The sequence below is a fragment of the Lithobates pipiens genome, unplaced genomic scaffold (genome assembly GCF_037356315.1).
Source record: "Lithobates pipiens isolate NorthernLeopardFrog02 unplaced genomic scaffold, aLitPip1_a1.2 Scaffold_19, whole genome shotgun sequence".
NCBI lineage: Eukaryota > Metazoa > Chordata > Amphibia > Anura > Ranidae > Lithobates > Lithobates pipiens.
Window position 1 is genome coordinate 432,176,279 of NW_027507764.1, and position 27,643 is coordinate 432,203,921.

Here is a 27,643-nt window from a genome sequence, read left to right on the forward strand (position 1 = left end):
TCTCTGCGTAGAGAAAAAACAGCTGTTCAGCAGTTCCTCTCATTAGTAGCTGCGGATCAGCAGACCTGGGAGTGGGAGGGGGTGTAGTGAGGAGGGCGAGAGAATTTTTGTTCAGAATGGAATGCATCTGCGAATCAGATGTGTTTCCATAAAAGATAATGCGCTTGCAATTCGCACTGCAATGCCCAGAAAACGCACACTTTTTTGGGCAATGCGGAGTGAGAATGCAATGCACATATGTGAACCAACCTCGTTCAAATGAATGTATTTTAAAATGACATGCGAATTGATTGCAGTGTAAGCCACATCCAATTCACGTAGGTGTGAACCCAGCCTTATGGCTGCTGAATATAATAGCCAGCAGTGGAGATTCCTCCATTTATGTTGTTTGGCTGAGAAAGAGAAAACGAGCCATGTATGGGCTAGCTTTAGTGCTTACCAAGAATAAAACATACTTGAATACTTTACTTGTATGGAACAGGAAAATGTGCATTGTTAGTGGTACCTACCGACTGGTTATGTAAATTTTATATTCACTCTGATTTGACATAATACAAAATACAACTCCAAACTTTTTCAGTTACAACTTTATTCATCAATATAAATATTGTGAATGGTTTTCTTACTAAAACGCTTACATCTTTTGCAGTGGCATTGACTAAGATGGTGCCGTCATTAGCAGATGTGATGCACTGATCTTTCTTTCAGTTTACTAAACTCAGAATTCTAAAAAGATTCTGAGCTTATACAGTAGTATGGTTTCTGAAGGTAGCATGGTCCAGAATAGAAAAAAAAAACTGACTAATGTGAGACCATGCTCTTCCATAAATGGTTAACACTGGTACAAAAGATTCAATTCAAAAAGCTAAGGAAGATGGAACTGGGTACAAAACATGGCATTAGAAGTTCTCAGATACGTGCAATGAAATATAGGAACTATTAAGTGCCATTGATAACCCAAATCAAATGTCCCCTCCCTCAAAAATCCCAATGATTATTGAGGACCTATATAAAAAAATAAAAATAAAAACAATACACAGGAAAAGGCGAAAAACCATCAGTGCTTACACTGGTTTTGTTCCCCAAATAGCATTAGGACATGTATTTAAAAGAACTTATTACTGCATCCGTCCCCAGTCTGAAGCTCCTAAAGGCAGAATGTATAATGGTCACCACCAAGATGACCAGTCTCTCTATGGTGAATGCAGCTTTAGATCGCTCACTCCAAAAAATGTACTTTGTTATTTAAGTCAATTATGGTGGTAAGCAAATCAAACAGAACGGATACTGCATTCACAAGAAAAATAAAAATAACAGATCAATAAAAGATCAATACGGAGACGTACACATGGTGCCTGGCCATTACTGGGGTTAGGGGCAAGTTAAAAACCAAGAATACCACTTGAAAAATCCCAACTAGACTCCAGATTACTTTTATCCTACTTTTCTTTTCTTCTAAAAAGTTCCAAATTAGAAGGACCCTTCTAAAACCCTCTCAGGATGAAAACTGGGTAACCGACCCCCTACCACCACATAAAACACAGTAAAAATAACACAAAAGTGGTTATAAATAATACACACTTTGGGACAAAATAAGCACACGGCCCCCTTTCCCCAGTTTTCTGTTAGTGGGAGTTTTATGAATGTCCCCTTTAGGCTCCATCCACACCGGCGAGGATCAAAATACAGGCAAGATTCCCCAGTTTGATGAAGCGGAACCCTAAGCAGGAAGATCCTTCATTTCTGCTCATCAAACCCGAATCATGCAATGCTTTCTGTGGAGCACATGGTAGCAATAATTATATGAAAGGGAGATAAGTTAGGAAAATGAATGGTTTCTTTTATACTCGTTATAATCAGTAATGCTCGCTACAAATTCTCAAAGCATGGAAACAGCATTATTAGCATACTGTTGCCAACAGAGCCTTAGGATGTTGAAACCGTTTTCAACTGGACAGCGAATTCCCTAGCATTTGTCAGTATCATTTAAATCCGAGTAAAAGAAAAAAAAAAGAAATAGCAGTTACATCAAACTCATAACTCCAAAAAATGGAGAATTAACTACTTAACCTATTCTTTGAAGCAATGCGAAATATATATATATATATATATATATATATATATATATATATATATATATATATATATATATATATATATATATATATATATATATATATATATAACTCTTAGAAAAACATCATCACCAATAGAATATGCATTTCTTCTATGGAAGAACATATTTTGGCTCATTTTGAGTTTCACAAGAAGTATTTTGCTGCAAATAAAAAATACACAGTATAAAAAAAAAACCCTTAAAAATAAATTAGCAACCTAAAAACACAAAAGGAAAAATGTATTCTTGGCATCAGCTCCCTGACGTAGAGTTGGCACAGATAGTTTTTGACAACCTGTATGTATGATATGCAACTTTTTATATATATTTATATATATATATTATACAATGACGATGCCATAGAATAAATTATATAATTACAAATGATATGGGGGTTATCTGTACATTCTGTACCACAGTGGCCAAGGCTGCACTTAAACATACACATCCCTTTTCTCTCAGTGTTCAGAATTAACCCCCAACAAAAGGCCTTAAGCTCACAAACCATTATAACAGTTTACAGTCATAGCTGGCCATAAAGTTATAAGCAGTTCCTTCATTTTACATTAAGCTTAAACTTTTTTTTAAAAAAAATCTAATATTTACATGTGTTTATTGTCATGCAAATGAAGAAAATGGCCTTTATTTAATAATAAACCGCAAAGAACAGGAGTGCCATGGACCCCATACCAACCAATCAAAATCAGCTTTTGCTAGTCTGAGCTGAAAGGTTAATTCTGATTGATTGTTTGAGGTTACAAAGTATCTTTGCGCTATTAAATAAGACACGGTTAAAAAAAAAAAAAAATACATTAATACAGTAAAGACATGCAAAGGTGTAAAACAGGGTCCATTAAAAATCATTAGAGTAACTTTACATCAATCCATGTGTGTATACATAAATGTATCTACACATATATACACACAAATATAACCAATGTATTTACACAAACCAAACTGATATATACATAAACATATACACCTGCTAAATACAAAAAAAAAAAAAAACGATAAAAAAAAAAAAAAAAAAAAAAAGAAGACCTATAGTTTTAAGGCCAAAAACTGAAAAGAAGAAAACTCAAGAAGCGGTATATTGGTGCAAAAATAGAAAGCAAAACCGGTGTTAAAACTAAAATCACCGCACAGTGGAGTGAAAAGGTGGAAGTGTAGAGCATTTGGTGAGACAAGGCCTGCATTAGGAGCAGTCTTCTGCTGTAAACATTGATATAGCAGCTGCTGGCTTGAGACGTAATGCATGGTCACACATTCAGAGAATTGGAATTTGATATCGGTCACTAGTATCACGTAAGAGGTGGTCCATAAGTTCCATAGCTATATCGTTCCTCTTCTGATAGGCATCCCATTGATGTCAGACAGTGAGCATTCCCATTAGTAGTCTTTCACCGGAGCCAGCTCTGGCACAAGGTTTACAGTGATGTTTTTAAACAACTTGTCTATCATTATATTTGGGGCATATATTAAATTATTTAATCCATCAAGATACTGACGTTCTTTAGAGTATCGCAACAATTTGTATCTGCAGAAAGAAAAAAAGAAAAACAAAAAAAAACATAAGTTAGCATCTTCAGTCTTATGGTCTAATCTAATTTTATTAACCTATATAATAGTGCATGCAAAATTTACAGAGCTTTGTGGATCTCCAAGTCTGTGCACAGCAGCTCCTGCCACGGAAATAGCTTGGAGGGGAGCTGTACATTCATATCAAATCTACCACCCCCAATCTACACTATGTTAATCCCCAGGGTGCTGCTTCCTCACCTCCAATCCATTTAGTCGGCCTTCTTCAGTGTTTACATCCCATCCAGCAAAAATTGGCCATGCCAGCACACTGTTTTCCTATAGGCTTCAAAAGGTTATACCAGTGTTTCTCAACTCCAGTTCTCAAGGACGCCTCAACAGGTCATGTTTTCAGGATTTCCCTCAGATACAACAGCTGTGGTAATTACTAAGGCCTCTTTCACACAGGGCGGATCAGTGATGATCCGCCCTGTGGATATCTGCTTGCTCAGCGGGGATCGCTCCGTTGATCCCCACTGAGCTGGAAGATGACAGGTCCATCTCTGCACACTGTGCAGGAACGGACCTGTCAGAGCGCTGCTCTCCCCTATGGGAGATCAGGTGACGATGGACCGCAGAGTCCGTCGTCACCCAATCCGATGACGGATGGAAAAGTAGGTTTTTCCTCCGTCACACTTTTTCGGATTGGAGCGGGTCAGATGTCAGCGGACTTGTCACAGCTGACATCCGACGCTCCATAGACCTCTGTGGAGCATCCATTCAGGCCTGTCTGAAAAACCGACAGGCGGACCTGAACGGATCGGCCATGTGAAAGAGGCCTAAGGCAATGAAACTGATCAAATTACATGTGCAAAATAATGGAAAGCATGAAAACATGACCTGTTGGGGCACCTTGAGGACTGAAGTTGAGAAACACTGGGTTATACACTAAAACTCTGCATGCAGCTCAATTCAAGTCCATCTGGAAACATTGGGTTGATTTACTAAAACTGGAGAAATCTAGTGCAGCTGTGCATGGTAGCCAATCAGCTTCTAACTTCAGCTTGTACAATTAACCACTTCCAGACCACAATACGTATATATACTTTGTGGCTATTAAGTGGCTTACGGCTGAAGCCATCAGCCATAACCCTGATATTTTTCAGCCAGTGTTTCTCTTTCTTACTAAAATGATCCAAGCGGATAATTAGCTGCTGGATCACTTTTAGAAGCAGAGGGAGGGGTTGGGGTTTTCTCTGGCTTACAGTTCTTAGCGGCGAACCCAGGAAACGATCCAGCTGGTCACCGAGGTGAGAGACCAATTCGTCTCTCCCCGTCTCTATGGTCTAGGAGGACCGGAGCAGCGCCATGACGTCACTTCCGGCCTACAGCGAAAGTGAACAATTTTTTTTTTAAGCATAAGATCAAAAAAAAAATTCTGATGCTTTCAAAAGGTAGAGGATAGATTTGGGGTCTTATAGAACGCAGATCTTTCCACAAAGACCTGTCAGACATTATTTCTATCACAGGGGATAAAAGTTATCAAAATAAATAAATAAAATAAATAAATAGTAATTTTTTTTTTTAAAGCGCTCCCCATCCCTCCATGCTCATGTGCAGAAGCGGACCCATACATAGGTCACACATGCATATGTAAACGGTAATCGTACCACGCGTGAGGTATCACCACGAATGTTCTAGCGAGAGCAATAATTCATGCCTTAGCCCTCCTCTGTAAAGCTAAACATGCAAACTGTAAACATGTTTAAAATGTCACCTATGGAGATTTTTTTGGCATCGTAGTTTGTCACCATTCCACGAGCATGTGCAATTTAAAAGCATGAAATATTTGGTATCTATTTACTTGGTGTAACATCATCTTTTATATTTTACAAACAAATTGGGTTATATATTGTTTTTTTTATTTGCATTACATTGGGACTCCTTTCACACTGGGGAGCTTTTCGGGTGTTTTAGCTCTAAAAATAGCGCCTGTAAAGTGCCTCTCATGCCGGTGCGCTTTCAGGACAGGAAAAAAAAAAACAGTTGTGCAAACAGCATCTATGGGGCAATTTGGGAGTGGTGTATATACCGCTCCCAAAAGGCCCTGCTCATTGAAATGAATGGGCAGCGCTGCCGAGGCACCACCAAATGCTTTGGCAGCGCTGCAACATGGGCACTTTTAACCCTTACTTCGGCCGCTAGCAGGGATTAAAATCACCCCGCCAGCGGCCAAAAAGCAACGTTAAAGCGTCACTAAAACTAGAGGTGCTTTACCGCTAACGCACAGCGCTTTCGGTGTGAAGGTGCTGTAAAGTGTATTTGTAAAGTGTCTGGAAAACTTCTACGCAAATACTGTGTGATATAAAAAAAATTGCAACAATTGCTATTTTATTCTCTAGGTTCTCTGCTAATAAAAATATATAATGTTTGGAGGTTCTAAGTAATGTTCTAGCAAAAAATATTGATTTTTACTTGTCAACAAAAAGTGCCAGAAAAGGTCTTCAAGTAGTTAAAGTTTGCCAAAAAAAATGGAAGCTGATTGGAGAAATGAGCTTTACATCTGACATAAAATGAACAGAATACACTTACCGTCCCAAGAACTGGACCTCTCCTCTGTGATGGTGAGGAATGGACTTGTACTTCCCAAGGTCTCCTTCTGGTCTTGACACATTGAAGCCAGCATAATGTACCCTAGAAAGAGAAATAAATAGCAACAATTGGGATATAAAACCAAGCTAGTGACCATAACAGCTAATGAACCAAAGTATCATTAGCAGACTAGGCCATGTTTCATTTTTGTTTTTCTACATAAAAAGGAAGCTAAGTAGATATCCTGCTTTAGTGCTGGTTGGGAACCTACCTGTTCCACAAATCGTCGTCTTCTCCTCCCCATCCCCAGAATGCATTGGGAAATCCATTGATCTTTCTAAACTGCTCCACAGTTAAGCCACTTACTCCTCCGAAGAACTCATTGTATGGCAGACTAAAAAGAAAGAAATCCAAGAATTACGGTTAGAGAGTCTAGCAGTTGTCCTGCCTGATTGCATTTCCAACAATAAACTATCCAGGCTGTATTTATTTAGCTACACAAACCAACTACCCAAACTAGCTTCATTTTGTATTGTATAATGGATTAAATCTTACCATACGCTTGAAACTGAATGCTCATAAGAAAAACAAAAGAAACTTAAATCAACATGCCATTCCATACAGATTTTTTCTTTTAATATAAAATATGCTGTGTATTAGGATTTTGAAGAATTTGCTGAAGTTGGTGTAAGATCTCAGTGATTATACTTTAAAGGAAACTGCCAGGAGAATGGTACACCCCTTTTCTACCTGTCAACTCTATAAAGCAGGGGTCTCCAAAATATTTAAACAAATCCTTGAGATTTTAGGGGAGCCAGTGGGAGTAGAAAACGCCTTGGGCTTGGTGGTCAGTAGGAGTAAAAAAAAAAAAAAAAAATAATCACGTAGTGCCTGTGGTCAGCAGGAGTAGAAATAGTGCCCCATCATTGGTGCCAGTGGCAGCAACAGTGCCCCATCATTGGTGCCAGTGGCAGGTATAGTGCCCCATCATTGGTGCCAGTGGCAGCAATAGTGCCCCATCATTGGTGCCAGTGGCAGGTATAGTGTCCCATCATTAGTGTCAGTGGGAGGGATAGTGCCCATCATTAGTGTCAGTGGGAGCGATAGTGCCCCATCATTAGTGTCAGTGGGAGGGATAGTGCTCCATCATTAGTGTCAGTGGGAGGGATAGTGCCCTATTGTTGGTATCAGTGAGAAGAACAGTGCTCCATTGTTGTTGTCAGTTGGAGGAATAGTGTTGCAACATTTATATCAGTGGAAGGAAGTATGGCCCATCATTGGTGCCAGTGGAAGGAATAGGGTCCCAATGTTGTCATCAATGAAAGGAATTGTGACCCACTGTTGATGTTGAGGTCAGTGGAAAGAATGGTGCCAAGTCAGAAGGAGGAAATAATGCCTTGAAGGAATAGTGCCTCAAGGGCCACATAAAGGCAAGCAAAGGGCTGCATCCAGCCCTGGGGACACAGTTTGGCATGCACTGCTATAAAGTAACACAGGGTGGATCCTCCTGTGTAGCTCTCAGGTTTTCTTGGACCAGAGATTTTCCATAAAAGCAGTTGTATACCCGCAAAAAAAAAGTGGGGCAAAAAGGCATAATGAGCTAGTATGCACCCCATACTAGCTCATTATGAAATACTTACCTTAGATCGAAGCATTGGTATTGGATCCAGGTCCCTGCCGAGGGAGCTGATATTTTTCCCTCGGCGTGCCTTCCGGGTTTGCAGCTCCGGGACTGTGAGTGGATGGAGCCACGATGACGTCACTTCCGCACGCATGAGTCCAATTCCCAGCAAGGACCTCCGATTTGCCGGCAGCATCCGCCAGACCTTCAGAGCGCCCCAATGTCAGAGGCTACATGCATGGTGAATATATTACTAAACTGTACAGATTTAGGAGATATTCCTTTTACCTACAGGTAAGCCTTATTATAGGCTTACCTGAAAGTAAACATTTAAAAAAGGAGTATACAACCGTTTTAATTGTTTCCCTTGAAGTACTCCTGGTGGTACAATTTGGTAATGTACCAGCACGGCTTTATACTACAACCTTCATGGTTATCCATACAATGATGTACCTGGAAAGTATTCACAGAGTGAAGCGCTGTGAAAACTTTCCGGATGCACTGTACAGAACTAATATGCTCATATATAAAGAATCTACCCACTTATTTGGCCATTGTATGCACAGAGAAATAAAAAAATAAAATAAAAAGAAAGAACAATTACTGCTATATTATAATTACAGTGTGAGGGCTTTCCATTTTCCTGATTACTATTAATAAAAAATGCCAATGTCATATGGCAAACACCTGGGTGATTAGCTTCTTATGGAAGCAGTCCTGATTCAAGTGCTGCACAGTACAGGGTTTCAGTAACCAGTTTAAGCTCTCGCTCATCGTCTATCTTTACACCAAGGTGTAAATCACACATGTGCCATTTCATAACCTATACTCTTTAAGTTGACCTTTTCCTGGATCATACTATCTATATACAGACTCTGATGTAAATGTAAATCCTGGAAATGTAAGGGTTTTTGTGTGGGTTACCCGCAGTTTCCAATAGACTTCTATTAGGTAACACATTTTTGGTTCGTTTTCTGAAAGCGCACCAAGCATGCAGGACTTTTTTTGCGCTTTCAGAAGTCTATTGTTAAACTGCGGGTAACCCACATGAAAACTGCAGTTACGTTGTGCTGCATCTGAGCAGGCAAACTGCAATTTGAAACCACCCTAAAGCCTTGTACACACGGTCGGAGAATCCGTCGGAATGTGTCCTATCGGACCGTGTCGTCGGATAATCCGACTGTGTGTGGTATGCATCGGACTGATTCCGTCCGAATCTCCGTCGGACCCAATTTTCCAACATGTTGGAAATATTTCCCGACCAACTGGGCCGGTCAGACCTAATCCGATCATGTGTAGATCATTTTGATCGGACCAAGTGCCACGCATGCTCAGATCAAATTCCTACATCAAAGCTATTGGCTACTAGCCTGAATGTAGTCCCATTGTAACGAAATTACGTCATCATGTTCTGAAAGATCGGATTTTTCGCCAACTTTGTCCGACCGTGTGTATGCAACAGTTTCGGACAAGATCCGACGGACAAAATCCGACGGGCAGAATCCGACAGATTTGGTTGTGGAAATCTCCGACCGTGTGTACAGGGGCTTACACTTCTGGTGGCATCAGGCACTGTGTCTGATGTGGTGCCCCATGGCCTCTTGCACACAGAAAGCTTAAAAACGCCACATTTCAATGCATTCGGGCAATTTTCTTTACTGATCTAAACACAGCTGATATTTTTTAATTGGCCTGTACACACAGGAGGGAAAACACGTAGATCGGCTTAAAAAAAATACAAAAATTGGCATTGCCAGTCAGTATTTTTATGTCTGTATACGCATATATAAGCATATGCCAGCTTCCCTTGATTTATAAAAAAAAAAGCAAGAATTTTTACACTTGAATATGCGCAAGCACTATACATCCCCATTCTTACTCTTATTTGGACTTTATTTACGTTTTTTTTTTTTTTTTGCTTTGTATATTCACATCTGCACTTATTTACACTTGGTTACACATGTTTGATAATATTTACAAGCGCCACATTTCCATAATTTTATGCTTTCTGCCAGGAATATCTAATGTTCATGCATCAGTACCATGTACAAGAACACTAACATGTCAGTAAAATTATTCTTAAAGTGGTTGTAAACCCTTACATATACCCAGTGAAGGGACTATTCTCCGGCGATAAACAGAGATAAAACAAATCCCACATAAGTTGTACCTATTAATCTGCAGTACATCTATTCAAAGCACGCAATTTATGAGCTTCTCAGAGTTCAGAACAAGAGGAGGAGAGCTGAAATTACACTATGCAGAGTTCAGTGAGGAGAGCTCTGAAAGCTGACTGGAGGGAAGAGACACACCCCCCTCCACACAGCACACAGGAACAGAGCTGCGGCTGTCACTCTGCTGAAGGTCTCTCCCCGGTCACCATTTTTCTCTTGCTGTCAGGAAAAATTGTCAGAAGTGATTTATGCTGATAGAGGAACAAAGCAGCAGACCGGAATGACACCTAGTGCTCTGGATTAAAACAAATATAAGCTATAGAGCAGGGATCTCCAAACTACGGTCCTCCAGCTGTTGTGGAACTACACGTCCCATGAGGCTTTGTAAATCTCTGACATTCACAGACCTGACTAGGCATGATAAGAATTGTAGTTCCTAAACAACTGGAGTGCCATAGTTTGGAGACCCCTGCTATAGAAGGATATGCTTTGTTCATATTTCATGTCTGAGGTTTAAAACCACTTTAAACACAAGACTGCTTGGGTAGCAATGTATTCTTGTATAGATCTTTGTAAAATTCAACAAAACAGACACTACAGGATAAGTTTGCATTTTCTAACCTGCACTGGAAAACTATGGACACAAACTCAGTTACAATCTTAATTCAAAGTGATTGTAAAGTCTCTTTTTTTTCCCTATAAAGATAACAAACATGTTATACTTACCTGCTCTGTTGCAGTGGATTTGCGCAGAGCAGCCTGGATCCTCCTCTTCTCGGGTCCCTCTTCTGTGCTCCTGCCCCCAAGCTCCTGTTCAGTGCCCCCACAGCAAGCAGCTTGCTATGGGGCACCCGAGCTTACTCACAGCTCCTCGTGTCCATTTAGGCACTGAGACCTGCCCCTTCCCCTCTCTTCCCTGATTGGTTAGATGACTTTGACAGCAGCGGGAGCAAATGGCGCCGCTGCTGTGTCTCAGCCAATCAGGAAGGAGAATCTCAGACGGCTGAGACACTCGTGGACATTGCTGGACAGAGGGGGACCTAAGGTAAGTATTAGGGGGGCTGCTGCACACAGAAGGCTTTTTATCTTAATGCATAAAGATACAAAAAAAACTTTTGCCTTTACAACCCCTTTAAGTTATTGTAGGCGGGTTTAAAGGATAGTTCGAGAAGCTTGATATCCCTGGTGCCAGAGATGTATTCCTGGCTGCAGGAAAAACCATATCACACCTCATAAATAAGCCGTGTTCTAGCCCAAAGTCACCATCTAGCTACTTACGCAAGCTATTGCAGGTCTATTTAACGGATCTTCAGGAATATTAGGAAAGGGGCTCGCCAACAGAATTGGCAGCTTAAAGCTTTTGTGTACGGATGCAATCGGTGATCACATCACTCCAGTCAGGGAGCCATTGTTACGTTAGTAGTATCTCTGAGTAACAGAAACCCTAAAAAACATCAACTGATGGAAGAACTGAGAACGCAAAGAACAACTCGACTTCTCGCTTTTCCAGTGCACATCTCTGCCAACAAAGACACGGTAAACAGTAAGTGTAAGTACAAGTGTCATGGTGACAAATTCCAGAGATAGGAATTCATAAGAACGCTACTTAGTTTAGACAGAAGCCACTCTTATGTACATTGGCACGGCATAGCAATTTTTAAAGCATTCAGGACACTGGAATGACAGACGAATGTACTGGCACCTTCAATGGAAGCCTGAAAGGAGTATGACTAATACCGGGGACTAACTATTGTAAAGAGTTTTGGCAGATTTCAACATTTTGCTCCAGCAATAAATCCTTTAATATGAAGAGTTGGCAGCTGTTGCCATATGTCCATGTAGATAGGAGAGGGGGCACAATTTCCTAGTCAACAAGAAGCTAGGGCATTATAAAGACACTACATGGAACAATCTGCCCCATTTAGGTCTTAAAAAAGAACAGTCTACAGAAAACAGGTTATTTGTCTAAAATGGAACAGCTACGTAAACAGCTAAATATACCTTGTATATACAGAAATGCTCACGGTTTTACCTGCCAAGTAGTAGTCACAATTTTGGCTAGCTGTTCCTGTGACGCACACACCTCTGCTACAGTGTGATTTACTATTAGCGATTTCGCTCACAGAACAGAGGGGATATCATCTACAGTATAGTGTTGGGGAGATGCCATAGAAAGCTGCACTGTCTGGGTATGCAGCATGTAATAAGTATACCATTGCAAAGCCTTTGCCAGGTAATGCAGTAAATATGTATGTATTTTTCACCTGTATTTAGCGGTTTTAACTGGGCTCTCATTTTAGGGCACATGGCATCCAGAGTTTGCAAACATTTCCCAGGACCTGCAGCCTACAACCACCCATAGACATCAATGCTAAGGAGGCAGATGTATGCAGTTATTTGCCAGGAGATGTGTAAATCAAATGCACAGATGTATGTCCTGAATGCAGGTAGTCTCTGCTCAGAGCATATATTCATACACATGCTTTATGCAACCTCCGGGCCCATAACCCAATGCATCTGCAGCTATGTCAATAGGCAGCTGTATTTAGCGGCTGTGGGTCCTGGGGAAATGTTTACGCAGACTCTGGGTGCTGTACGGCCACCTTGCAGCCATGTGCATGAGCCTGTAAAATGAAGGCCAGATTGGGTGCTTCTTCCCGCCTGCCCCAGCATCCCCTTTAACAGTTGGGAATGTCAAGGGAAGGATCAGCAATCATGTGACCACCATCACATGATTTGAAGTCGGTTCTGTCAGCTACTGATCTTTAGCCCAAACCGAGTGCAGTCTTGGACAATTCGTTCATTGTACTGGAAACACGCTCATCTCTTAAACATTGGCCTTTCAGTGATGCATATGTGCGCCGTGTGTGTGGGTGTTCTATCCCACAAAGGGGTTAAAGCCTGCCGTGGACAGAGAAAACTCATTGTTGCCAGAAAGAAAATCTCCCAGTTCCCACAGCAACACAGGCAGTACTGACAGATCGATCAACTAGGTACATTCAGCCTGCCCATTAATGGTTCAAATCTCGGCCGGTTCCTGTTGAACCGGCTGAGATCTGAACCGTGTATGGCTGGCCTAAGGCCCTTTGATACACGTGGCTTAGAGCAGTGGTCATAAACCCTGTCCTCATGGCCCACTAACAGGCCAGGTTTTATGTATTACCTTGGGGAGATGCAGACTAGAATACTGCAATCACTGATCAGCAATCAATGATATCACCTGTTATGTATTTCAGTTATCCTGCAAACCTGGCCTGTTAGTGGGCCCTGAGGACAAGGGTTGATGACCACTGGCTTAGAGTATTCAATGAATGTGAGACAAAGAAAACCTCTACTTACATGTACATGTACTTGTCAAGTTTCGTTGCAAAATGACGTGGCATTTCTCCGCACCCATAATAATTTCTGTCGTTCTCAGGAATGTGATCTACATCATGGAAAAGAACACAGTCCCACTTTCGATCCTTCATGGCTTCTTTAAACCCAACATTAAACAGCATTGCTCGATTGAATGTCTGAGTACCAGCCTGTAAATGAAGAATGACAATTTCTAGACTTACATTTTACCACTTTCAACATACATATCTGTAGTATAGAAATATATTACAGCGCACTGCCACACAAACTTGGCTACCGGTTAGCACTACTGCCTTGGAGCATAAGGATCCTCGGTTTGAATCTCAATGAGGACACTACCTGCATGGAGTTTGCATGTTCTACCTGTGATTGTGTGGGTTTTGTCCTACAATCCATACACATGCTAGTAGGTTAATCAATGGACACTTGTCTAAAGCTGGCCATACACAGATTCAATTTCAGTTGATTCTTGCCGAATTTGTCCATACTCGCCATTCACTGAAGATGTAGGAATCAAGTGTTTTCTATCATTCAGTTTGCAGGGCCAAATAAGAGAAACCTTGATATGAATGGCCAGCTTATTTTTGCCATAGTATGCATGTTCATTTCAGATTGGGACCTTAGGTTGTATGCTCCTTAAAGTGGTTGTATACTCTTTTTTTTTACTTTTACCTACACGAAAGCCTATAATAAGGCTTACCTGTAGGTAAAAAAAATATCTCCTAAACCTTTACGGTTTAGGAGATATTCCCCTCGGTATGCGGTGCATACTAGCTCATTATGCCTTTTGCTTTGCAGGTGTTTAAAAAAAAAAAAAAAAACGGGTTTACTACCGCTTTAAAAAAAGAAGTATAGCCAAAGGTTTTCTGGCCATACTTCTCCGGTGGGTCACAGGACAGCACTTAAAGTGCTGTCCTGTGACCCAGAATCAGCCGACAGCGGGCTAAAGTCTGCTGTTGGCTGCCATCACGGGAGGATCCTGACCATGTTGTCGGGATCCACCCAGATACCTGATCAGTGGCTGGCTCTGCCTCTCAGCGTGTGACTGAGAGCCAGAGCCATTTGCTCCCACCTCTTTCCAGCCTGATAATCCAGTGAACCTGTACCCTGGAGGGGTACAGCAGAGAGTGATGCCTGACAGTCACCACTCTCTACTCAGATCTGACCAAGAACTGAGCAATCAGCAGTCATGTGATTGCTCAGTTCTCAGACTTAGAGCTGGCAGGCGATAGCAGCATTAGACCCAAGCGACATGAAGGTGAAATATATATATATATATATATATTTATTAAATAACCTCAAACGTCTCCTTTAAGGACAGGGACTGATGTGAATGGACAATATAATGCGTATTCAGAAATAATTCTTTATATAAATACCTGTAAAAATAAAACTTTAGCTTTATTCCTTCAGAGTAGGAAATATTGAAAAATCTGTAAACCATCGAATTGCCAGGAGCATGGCCAACATAATGACTCAATAAAGAAGTAAATGCCCCATGCACACACAAAATTGATGAAAAATGACCTAATAGGACCACAGAGTTCCCCAGGGAAGTCACTAGTAATTTTGTTTGATCCCTTTAAATCTCATCTGCTACAGCAGACAGGGAGCCTTAAAGAGCAACTCCACTTATGTTGAGGGGAAAAAAAAAAAAAAACAACAATCCCCTCTGAGTGATCAAGTACATTAGAGGGATTAACAAACTTTGTTGCAGAGTCCTACCTGTTTCTGCTCTGAAGAAAAAGCGGTTTGTTGTCTGCAGAGTGAATTTAAATGGGAGTGACATTTCCATTATTAATTAACTGATGCACATGCAGGGCTCTAATGAGGAGAGTGGCAGGGTCTGCATGAATTTAGAAACGATTAACCCTTTGAGAGTATCTCATCAAAAGTAAAAAAGTTTGTTGCAGAGGATGCCTAATATCCGACTTTTATCTTTATGCAAACTTCTGGGAAAATCAGTGATCTAAAAACACAAGCAGGAAATTACTTTTCTGCGGACGTTCCGTGTACCAATGGTGAACAAAACGCCTCCAAGTTGCCATATTGCCTTGAATTTTACAGAAAATGACAGCACTGTAGACTGAAAAACGAAGTGTCATTTTTAATAACTTTCAATTACAATATGACTTGTATCCAAAAGTGGAATTTGAGCTTTAAAATGAATCTTTATTAAAAAAGTATTATTTCTGTATACACCTTTCATGGTCTACCACTAGGGGGAACTCCGGGACACTGACAGCACTTACTATACCTGTGCATGTTTACTAAAGAGATTGATAAATGTGAAATGAATAAAAATCATAAATGACACGGGTTTGTGTAAAAAAGGCTCTATTAAATAGGAGGATTTCCTGTTCCTTTACTGAACGAGGCTCTGAAATGATTTGAATGTAAACATAATGAAAGTCTTATACTGCTAACCCACAAATGATTAAAGAAAAGAGGCCAATGACATGCATTGCTCACGAATGTATTATTGTAGGTATTTTCTCTGCTATAAACCAATAACTTCAACATAGTGAGCTGTCAAAAGTGATGGCAAAGGAACCCGAATACAACAACATTGTGTAAATTACAGTAAATATACCAAAAATATAAACTGGTATTTCAGCATAAACAGGTTTTCAGTATCTACAGCTGACTTTGGCTAAACACATCGTCATGCGCCTGCGCTTTCTACTTTCATCTCTAAAATGTGTCAGGAACACAATGCTGGTTATTGTTCTGAAGGCATTTCCCACAAATCATATTACAGGTAATACCACCCGCTGTAGAAGTCAACACAAAAGGGTAAAAACACCCTGATTTGAAGACAGCAGTGATATTTGTAAGTCTACCAAAGCGAGGAAAAATCGGCAACAGAACTATGTCACTAGTCGTGTCCACAATAAAACCCGACTGGATACTATCGATTATTGCTTGTTAATTCTTACTGCAGCACTTCAATAAATGAGCCTGGATGGAATTATTTCAAGGAGAAGTGTGGGAAATCAAATAAACACATACTCACCTATATGGCTGCAGTCTGATGCTGTAGCTGGCTCCAAGACTGAGAACTGAGCGATCACATGATCACTGATTGCTCATTTCTCAATCTGCTCTGAGCAGACAGCAATGACTATCAGTCACTGCTCTCCGCTTTGATCCACCAGAACTCACTGGAGCACAGGCAGGGACGGGGGTGGGAGTGGATGGCTCAGGCTCTCAGCAATGCACTAAGGCCCCATTCACACCGAGTGTAGCGGTTTCAGGCAGTTAGTTGCGCAATTTTTTTCCCCCTTTTTTTTACCGTGTTTTTGTACCGGTCAAAAGGTCACCAATGTAAAAAGCAGAAAAACACCCTTCTGGCTTCAGGCGTTTTGGAGTGGAGATGTGAACCATCTCCATAGAGAATAATTGATTTTTTCCCCTCAAGTGTTTTGTAGCTGAAGGCTTCAAGCTACAAAACGCCCAGGTGTGAATGAGGCCTAAAAGTGTGAGTCTGGTGCTGGTGTTCTGGCAGATAGTGTCCTGCCATCATATAGTGTCCGCCCCATACTGCGCATGGGCAGTACGGGTCAGAAGAAGCTTCGGAAAATCTCCGAAGATGAACGGCGCCTGTGCCGTGAGTGGAGGTGGTAGCCCCACCATCCGACACAGGGCTGGGAAAATTAGAGGGTCACTCGCTGCGCTTCGGCCCCGACCTCGCTGCGCTCGGCTCTTTTATATTTCTACTCTGTGTCCACTTGGATGGTGGGGATAGAACCTGGACTCACGGCGCAGGCGCCGTTCATCCTCGGCTATTTTCGGAATCTGTGTGCGCAGTACACAGCGGACACTATCTGATGCGGGACCATATATGATAGGACACCGGCCAGGCATCTGGATGGATCCCAATGTTATTCTTAGGATCATTCCAGAACCTGGAACAGCTCTGTGAAATCAGCCAACAGCAGGCTTTGGCCTATTGTTAGATGATTCTGGGTCACAATAAGACACAAATGCCCACAAGAGAAGTATGGCCAAAAAAGCTATGGCAATACTTCTCCTTTAAAGTATCTAACGTCAAAACTTTTTTTACGATTTGAATAGAATGGGTAATGGTTATATCAAGGATTTCCTTTACCATCTGTGTCCCATTGGGAAGATTTCACCTTACTTCCTGTCCCACAGACACAACAGGATGTGAAAGAAAATGTCCTAAACGTGAAGGAAATCCCTTTATTTACAGCAGTTACTGGAATCAGTGGAAGTTGTTCTAATCTACATCTGTGAAAACTTCCAATTGTACATATTCCCTCACTTCCAGTCCTGAGAGAGCAAATCTCCCTAATGGGGACACAGACAGTAAAAAAAAAAAGCTCAGAAAATAGAAAAAGACTACTGAACCTTGCTTGTTTACTTGAACACTCAACAAGTGACAAAGAAAAAATGCCAAAGACATGTTCTGCCACCAAAGTTTCGAGGTCTTACAGGACCCCTTTCTCAAGGTGCAGGTGTGGTTTTGGGAGGCCCTGAAATGGGGAAGGAATTTATGTTATGGCAATTTTTCTTTGCTATTTGTTTTGTTGAGTCTTCAGTAAGGCTCATTATGGTGTACTGACTTTTTCAATGTTAAGAGCTATATTATGGTATCACCAGTAGCTGTACACTCCCCGCTAGTCACATTCAAGGTCAGGTGTTGGGTGTTTTTTGTCTGTAGCAATAACAAAAACTCACAGGGGTTCTAACCCTCACCACTCTATGCAAAAGTAAAAAGGGATTTAGCTTTAGCTACACTTTCAAAATATAAAGACATGCTACAATCTAGATTCCTTTATAGAGAATACAAAAAACTAATTAATAATGCAGTACAAATACTAAAACTAGAGCTCAGTGTTTAGAGTGAGGCCAGTTCCTTCACAATGCATACAAACCGAAGTGTAAACCTTTACAATAGAAGTGTGCATCACAATCTCTGTACAGGAGAAGATCTCGTATAGTACTTTCTATGGAAATTACCTGTTCAATGACATAGAAGGAAAACTCTAAGCGTTGTCTTTGCAGCATGGGTATCAGGTGGCGGAAAAAAATAGGCAGGTGTTCATGGCGATTTCGGAATGGAATCAGAATTGCTACCTGCAAAAACGAGAACACACATTTATATGGCAGCTCCCTCGCTCACATTTGACTATCAAATCAATCAACAAAACAAGTTGTGAAGCACAGGATGGCCTGCAAATAATGTAAATTAATCATCATCACAGTTGCCGAGCAAGAGGGAACCCATTCTATCACTCAAACACCATCATGCATAGCTATAGCATTTTCTATTGATTCATTTATAGCGTGGCAACATACTCCACATTGCTGTACAGGTTACATAGAGCTATACAATCCCATGTTCTATCATAGTTACACACCAATGCCGATGCTGCATAGAGTATGTGGAGTCTTTATAAAGTAAACCTGTGATAAAGGAGACACAGAGGCTCCCACCACTGACCTCCAGAAACGAGTTAGTTGCTTGGATATCCTAAGTCCCAATACAAAGACCTGGACCAAGTGTGTATATATATATATATATATATATCTCCACACACACACACACACACACACACACACACACACACACACACACACATATATATATATATACGCACGCGCACACACGCACACGCACACACGCGCGCGCTTCGCGCGTACACACACATACACGTGAAAACCGTATTTACCATGCATATTTTATTCAGGTGCCTCAAACATGGCAGCTCCAGAACACAACTTATGCTGCGTACACACTAGGGCTGAAACAACTAATCGATTAATCGACAACTAATCGATTATGAAATTAATCAATTACTTTTTTCATAAGTTTTCTATTATTTCCAAATTCTCCCGTCACTGTGGTTGAAAATGAACATCAATTTGACCCACTTTTTTTTTTTAAAGGTTATTAACCGATTAATCGAAACAATAATCGGCCAACTAATCGATTATGAAAATAATCGTTAGTTGCAGCCCTAACACACACGATCGGACTTTCCGGCAGACTTGGTCCGGCGGACCAGAATCCTTCGGACAATTCGATCGTGTGTGGGCTCCAGCGGACTTCGTTTTCCCAAAAGTCAGACAGACCTAGAAATAAAACATGTTTCAAATCTATCCGATGGACTAAAAAAAAAAATCGGGAAAACCATTAGTCTGTATACTGGTCCGATGGACCAAATACGACGCAAGGTCACCTATTGGCTACTGGCTATTGAACTTCCTTATTTAGACCCGTTTACGTCATCATGTTCAAAACAAACGGACTTTCGAACGGACTTGGTCCGGTCGTGTGTGGCCAAGTCCGTTCATTCTGAAATTCCGCCGGACCTCCGCTGAAAGTCCGTCGGGAAGACCATCGGACCAAGTACGTCGAAAAAGTCTGGTTCGTGTGTACGCGGCATTATACGTAGAATGCAGGTCATGTCTGCAGAGTAACACGAGCAGCTCTGGTATGTACTTACAGTACACTGAATTATTTAAAAGCTTCCTTGACAACCAAATTCCTTTTCATTGCACAAGTTATTAAAGTTAAAGTTACATTTTCTTTTGATGTCTGTGTGTACAAGACCTAAACAAAAGCTACACAGCCTGGACATAACATATAGCAGCCTAACCAGTAATTCTGTAAAATCCTTGACCCCTCTGGCATTAGTGACAAAGTAAATGCTACTGGTTTAATAATGACGGCACACCATTTCAGGCATGGGCCTAACGAATGGAGACTCGTCACTCTTCCATGCACACACCAGCTCTGCACATATCTAATCGGAATGCAGAATTAGATGTATGACAGGGGGGTGGACGGTGGAAACCAGATACACGTGCTAAAGTAAGCCTGCCAGTTACAGTAAAGGGACAGGAGGTAATGCCAGGAAGCTTATTGATCTCACTGCTTATAAAATGATATATTAAAAATCACATAATTCAAAGTGCACAGAGGTAAAGGTTGAGCTTAACAATCAAACATGAATAAAATCCGGAGCCAACGTGACAGTTCTGAAATAAACCACATGCACACTATAAACACCGGGCAACATCAGGCAAAACCAAGCATTTTCCCAGTGGTGTGTTTAGATTTAGATCTGATTGGTTACTATGAAACATACACTATATTACCAAAAGTATTGAGACACCTGCCTTTACACGCACATGAGCTTTAATGGCATCCCAGTCTTAGTCTGTAGGGTTCAGCATTGAGTTGGCGCACCCAACTCTTCTGGGAAGGCTGTCCACAAGGTTTAGGAGTGTGTCTATGGGAAGGTTCGACCATTCTTCCAGAAGCGCATTTGTGAGGTCAGGGACTGATGTGGACGAGAAGGCCCAAAGGTGTTAAACTGGCTTGAGGTCAGGACTCTGTGCAGGCCAGTTAAGTTCCTCCAACCCAAACTTGTTCACCCATGTCTTTATGAACCTTGCTTTGTGCACTGGTGCACAGTCATGTTGGAACAGGAAGGGACCATCCCCAAACTCTTCCCACAAAGTTGTCCAAAATGTCTTGGCATGCTGGAACTAAGGGGCCAAGCCAATCCATGAAAAGCAACCCCACAACATAATCCCCCCTCCACCAAATTATTTGGACCAGTGCACAAAGTAAGGTCCATAAAGACATGGAGGAGTGAGTTTGGGGTGGAGGAACTTAACTGGCCTGCACAGAGTCCTGACCTAAACCCAATAGAACACCTTTGAGATAAATTAAAGCAGAGACTGCAAGCCACAAATGCGCTTCTGGAAGAATGATCAAACATTCCCATAGACACTCTCCTAAACCTTGTGGACAGCCTTTCCAGAGTTGAAGTTGTTATAGCAGCAAAGGGTGGGCCAACTCAATATTAAACCCTACAGACTAAGACTGGGATGCCATTACAGTTCATGTGCGTGTAAAGGCGGGTGTCCTAATAATTATAGTAATATAGTATATCTCTACCTCTTCTATCTTCCACATTTGTAGAATAAAAAGGATAATGTGGATACCTCGTCCAAACTTTCTGGAACAATAAAAGCCCCAAAAGAGACAAAATTTCAAACACCGTTCTGTATTTAACAACTTCCCACCTGGCCAATGTACATATACGGCTGGGTGAGAGCCGCCTCCTTCTGACTGGACGTTCAGGAACGTCCTTCAGAAGGAGGGGGATCGTGTGGGCGTGCCCGCGCAGCGGTGCGATCCCGATGCGCTCGTGTCACCCGGACACGGCACATCTCGGATCGGCAGGAGGGCTCTGATTGGCCCTCCTGATCACATGAGGGCCGCATCCAATCACAGCCGTCATATGATCTAAACAAACAGTCGGTTGCTAGGCAATCGGCTCTCCTCTCCTTACACGGAAGTCATCGCTGAGGAGAGGAGAGCAGATCGCTGCAGCCGGCTGGTGATCACTGAGTATGAGCTATTTTGACAGCTTTTTACTAACTGATCACCGGTCTAGTGTAAACACACAACACACCACACAGTGTAAACACACATGTCCCCACGCATGTCCCCAAAACACACGTCCCCAAATAATAAAAATACATGTCCCCCACATATGTCCCACTAAAATCACGTCCCAATGATTATCTGCACACATATGTACGTGATCACCTGCATACATATGTCCATGATCACACAAACCAATTATTATACACTTAACGGAATTTTTTTTTACCAAAAACATGTAGCAGAATACATTTTGCCTTAAATTTATGACAAAATTTGATTTTATTGGATTTCTTTTAAAATAGAAAAAAGAAAATATTGTTTTTTTTTCCACATTTCTGCTTATTTTGCACTTATATCACAAAAAATAAAAAACTGAGTCGTGAATAAATACCACCAAAATAAAGCTCCATTTGTGCAAACAAAATGATAAAAATTTCATTTGTGTACAGTGTAGCATGACCGCACAATTGTCACTAAAAGTACAAGAGTGATGAAAGCTGAAAATTGGGCTGGGAAGGAAGGGTGTGAAAGTGCCCGGTATTGTAGTGCTTAATGAATCCATTTGATGGACTTGTGTCTTTTTTCCACCTCACCTACCATGTAACCATCAATCCAGATTAAAAGCAGAGAGGATTACCGTATATACTCGAGTATAAGCCGAGATTTTCAGCCTCTTTTTTGAGGCTGAAAGTGCCCCCCTCGGCTTATACTCGAGTCATCGCTGTCTGCCCGCTCGATCAGCGTGTCGAGCAGACAGACAGCGGCCATTCTAGAATTCAAAAGCCGCGCCTCCGGCTCCGCCTTCGCCTGTGATAGGCAGAACACTGAATTTCCCAGCAGCCTGTGTTCCGCCTATCACGGGCATCGTCTCATCCTCGTACTACGGACGAGGATGAGACGATGCCCGTGATAGGCGGAACACAGGCTGCTGGGAAATTGAGTGTTCCGCCTATCACGGACATCCGATAGGCGGAACAGCAGTCAGTGGGAAATTGAGTGTTCCGCCTATCACCGACGGAGGCGCGGCTTTTGAATCCTAGAATGGCCGCCGACGAAGAGCTGAAGGACGGAGGCTCGGCTCGGGACGGGACGGGCCGGGACGCAGGCTGGACGGGACGCAGGCTGGACGGGACGCAGGCTGGACGGGACGCAGGCTGGACGGACACAGGCAGGCTGGACGGACACAGGCAGGCTGGACACAGGTAGGCTGCACGGACACACACACACACACACACACACACACACACGGATGCATGGACACACACACGGATGCATGGACACACACACAGGGATGGATGGACCCACAGGGATGGACGGACACACAGGGATGGACAGGCATGTCTCACCCTCGGCTTATACACGAGTCAATAATTTTTTCCAGTTTTTTGGGGGTAAATTGGGGGCCTCGGCTTATATTCGGGTCGGCCTATACTCGAGTATATACGGTAAGTAATTATGCTTTAACTTTCTCTGTCATCTTCCCAGGATCATTTCATTTGACAGATCAATGTGAAATTGAGCAAATATAATTTGCTTCAATAAAAATACTGTTCAGGTCCTTATTGCAATTAAAAAATAAGGGCTTCAAAGGAAGAATTGCTTTATTAACGTAACTTAAGGCACATCTGGAGCGTCACCCATCTGATAGACAAAAGATGTTATTACAGAACGTCGACTTCCACTTCAACTGTATAATTAACACACTTCTGTTGAGTTTATATTATAAAGGCAAAGGCACATTTACAATATATGTAGCCATCAATGCATAAAATGTTTAATGACAAATGCAAGTTACTAAGCTTTGATGGAAGAATTTAACCACTTTAAGACCGGCCTCTTTTTTAGATGTGGCGTTTACAAGTTAAAAACATTTTTTTTTGCTAGAAAATGACTTAGAACCCCCAAACATTATACATTTTTTTCTAACATCCTAGAGAATAAAATGGCGGTCGCTGCAATACTTTCTTCCCCACTGTATTTGCGCAGCGTTCTTACAAGCGCACTTTTTTTTTTTTTTTAATAAATACACACCTTTGTATTAAAAAAATAAGAAAACAGTAAGGCTCGGTTCACACAGGGGCGGCACGACTTGCAGCGCCGCGACCTGCACACGATCAGCGGCGACTTGCAAAACGACTTCTTTATAGAAGTCAATGCAAGTCGCCTGAAGTCGCCCCAAAGTAGTACAGGAACCTTTTTTCTAAGTCGGAGCGACTTGAGTCGCTCCTATTAGAACGGTTCCATAGTACAGAACGGAGCGCGACTTGTCAGGCGGCGAAGTCGCCCCTGTGTGAACCGAGCCTAAAGTCAGCCCAATTTTTTTTTATATTGTGAAAGATAAGTTTACGCCGAGTAAATTGATACCCAACATGTCATGCTTCAAAATTGAACTCCTGTGACCTGTTTTCAGCCGAAAGGGGGCTAAAACCTGCTGTCAGCTGAGATCACTCACTCCCCCCCCCCCCCCCCCTCAGCGATGATCCCTTCTCCCCAGTTTCTATGATGATGTTTGCACTATCAGGCGGTCAGAGGATTAAGCTCCGCCCTCTCAAGGACTGGAAGTGCCTTTCTGCCCTCCTCCCCCACCCTCTCATAGGCTGATCTATAGTGAAAGATCTGCTAAAACTGGTGCAGCTGTGCATAGCAGCCAATCAGCTTCTAACTTCCTTCTCTGCTCTCTCAAGCAAAAAATAAATACATTCCTGAAGATTATGGAGTAGAAAAGGAAAAAAATAAAATAAATTGGTATGTAGAGATGTAAAAAAAAATATATTTTTTACGATCCATTAGTGTTATAGTAGGCGGAAAGGAATCCAACAGCAACTTTAAAAATAGGTGAAGATCCACTTTAAGACTGGCGCAGCACTGAGCGGCTCCCAGCAGGGGTCCGGTGCGTCCCCATTCACCGTTTCAGGTCAGATTTCAGCCTGAATTTTTGGCTGAATTTGGACCTGAAACGAACCAGAAAACGCACGGGACCCCTGTGCAAGTCACACTGGAGCCGCTCCGGAGATGTGTAATCCGGCTCCATAGAGTGCCGGTCCCAATCTCCTGAAATGCGAATTGGATGCGGATCTGACATGTGAATTGGATGCGGGGAAATCTGCATCCAATTCACATAAGTGCAAACCCAGCCTCAGTGGTGAGCGCTTCTGCCTGGCAGCACTGTGGTCAACAGATCAAATCCCTGCCACAGCACTACCTGCCTGGAATTCCCAATTTCCCGAGTCGGTTTCCTCCCACATTCCTAAGACACGCTGGCAGGCTAATTGTCTCCTTTCTAAATTGGCCCTAAAATGCGTATGTATGAATGTGGGTTAGGGACCTTAGATTGTAAGCCCTTGACAGTAAGGACTGATGTGAATGTACAATATATACAATATGTAAACCTCTGTGTAATTTGGTGACAAATACCTGTAATAAATAAAAGTCCACTGGTAATAAAGAACATAAATCAAACTTAAAATCAGTCCATGTCTATAAAAAAAAAATACATACGGTATACTACCCTGTTTCCCCAAAAAATAAGACCTAGCGTGATTGTCGGTGATGGCTGCAATATAAGCCCTACCCTGTTTTCCCAAAAATAAGCCCTACCCTGAAAATAAGACCTACAAGGACTTTAGGGCTTATTTGAGGGGTAGGGCTTATATTGCAGCCATCACCGAGAATCATGCTAGGTCTTATTTTCGGGGAAACAGGGTAAGCAAGCACTTTCCCTTACAAATTTAATTACTTCCTTTTTTTCTTTAAGAGGCGCAAACATCCACTATGACCTTGTGACAATGGGTTATTGGGCAAGTACATCCTGAAATAAATCTCCGTGTAAAATGATATTCTAGACTTGAGTCACTTCACATTCTGTCACAAACCCACATTCCAACAGGAGGAGGAAATGAAGAAAGAATTAAAACCGATGTTACATGCAAAGGCGTTCGATTTCTGGGGTCAAAATAGCCACCACAATCACTAGGATACAACCAACCAGGTAATACAGGAGGCAACAGACTGCATGCACCCTTTTACATTGTGGATCATGGGTTGTTATATAAATAGATTTTGCAGATAGTTTCCTCGTCCGTGGTGTGATTGCATGAAACATTAGATCTGTCAATTATCCATTTTTAAAATGTTTGAAGAAAAAAAAAAGAAAACACTTTCAGTTCTCTTATTCAGTGCACCAAGTATGCGGGTTGGAATCACTACGGCTAGACAGAAAAAAAACCAACATCAGCTTCTTCTGAAGGTGCACCAGGCAAAAACACATTCACAAATCATACAATCAACACACACACACACACACACACACACACACACACACACACTAATATATATATTTTTTTTTTTATATGACTTTTGCCAATATAGTGTGTGTGTGTATATATATATATATATATATATATATATGTATATATATATATATATATATATATATATATATATATATATATACACACAAACACAGACACACACATATACTGTACACACACACACTATATTGCCAAAGTATTGTGACGCCTGCCTTTACACGCGCATGAACTTTAATGTGCGTGTCTTAAGGCTCGTACACACACACACACACACACACGATACAATTGTTGGCAGGGGATTGTCTGTTGACAGACTGTTGCCCTAAAATCTTACCGTTAGTACATTGCTTTTGACAATTGTTGTCCAACTTTCATCCAAATGTTGGATGACAGGCTAGTACATTTTCAGCAAACAACGGTTTGACGTCAGATTTTAGTATGGTCAGTACACAAATCCGTCACACAAAAGTCTAAAGTACAAACACGCAGGCTCAGAATCAATTCTCACCAAACACGAAATTAGTAGAAGGGGCCCAAAGGGTGGCGCTCAAGAGCTGAAATTCCTTGTAATAGGTCAATATGTCCGTGTTTGTGGCAACGATAATTGTTTACTGTTAGTACGCTCGGTTGGCCAACAATCATCCTGTATGTACGGGGCTTTAGTCCATAGGGTTCAATATTGAGGTGGCCCACCCTTTGCAGCTATAACAGCCAACTCTTCTGGGAAGGCTGTCCACAAGGTTTAGGAGTGTGTCTATGGGAATGTTTGAGGCCAGGACTCTGTGCAGGCCAGTCAAGTTCCTCCACCTAAACTCGCTCACCCATGTCTTTAAGGACCTCACTGGTCCTAATCATCTGATGGAGGGGGGGGGGATTGTGGTGTGGGGCTGTTTTTCAGGGGTTGGGCTTAGTTCCATTGAAGGGAACTCCTAAGGCGTCAGCATATCAAGACATTTTGGACAATTTATGCTCCCAACCTTGTTTGGAACAGTTTGGGGATGGCCCCTTCCTGTTCCAACACGACGCTTCCCAGAAGAGTTGAAGCTGTTATAGTTGCAAAGGGTGGGCCAACTCAATATTGAACCCTATGGACTAAAGCCTTGTACACACGGTCGGACATTCTGACCACAAAATCCATCCGATTTTTTCAGACGGATTTTGGCCCAAACTCATCTTGCATACACACGGTCGCACAAAGTTGACAGAATTTCCGATCGTTCTGAACGAGGTCACGTCAAACACATACGGGCCAGTAGCCAATAGCTTTCATCTCTTCATTTATTCTGAGCATGCGTGGCACTTTGTCTGTCGGAAGATTCTACACACGATCGGAATTTATGCGATCAGATTTTGTTGTCAGAAAATTTTTAGATCCAGCTCTCAAACTTTGCGCGTCGGAAAATCCGACGGAAAAAGTCCAATGGAGCCCACACATGGTGAGTGGGATGTCATTAAAGTTCATATGTGTAGGCAGGTGTCTCAATACTTTTGACAGTATAGTATATATTTATTATTTATTTA

General features: G+C 41.8%; 1 protein-coding gene across 1 annotated transcript in view; it reads right to left on the reverse strand.

The window, feature by feature from the left end:
* Positions 1 to 569: 569 nt before the first annotated feature.
* The window catches only part of B4GALT6 (beta-1,4-galactosyltransferase 6), a 118,417-nt gene continuing 91,343 nt past the window's right edge, over positions 570 to 27,643 (reverse strand). The window contains exons 5-9 of the mRNA XM_077492612.1: positions 18,365 to 18,481; positions 13,361 to 13,548; positions 6,498 to 6,620; positions 6,227 to 6,328; positions 570 to 3,653 (exon numbers count right to left, since the gene is read on the reverse strand). Coding sequence (XP_077348738.1) covers positions 3,506 to 3,653; positions 6,227 to 6,328; positions 6,498 to 6,620; positions 13,361 to 13,548; positions 18,365 to 18,481 — 678 coding nt within the window. The 3' untranslated portion in view covers positions 570 to 3,505. The remainder of the gene's footprint in view (positions 3,654 to 6,226; positions 6,329 to 6,497; positions 6,621 to 13,360; positions 13,549 to 18,364; positions 18,482 to 27,643) is intronic.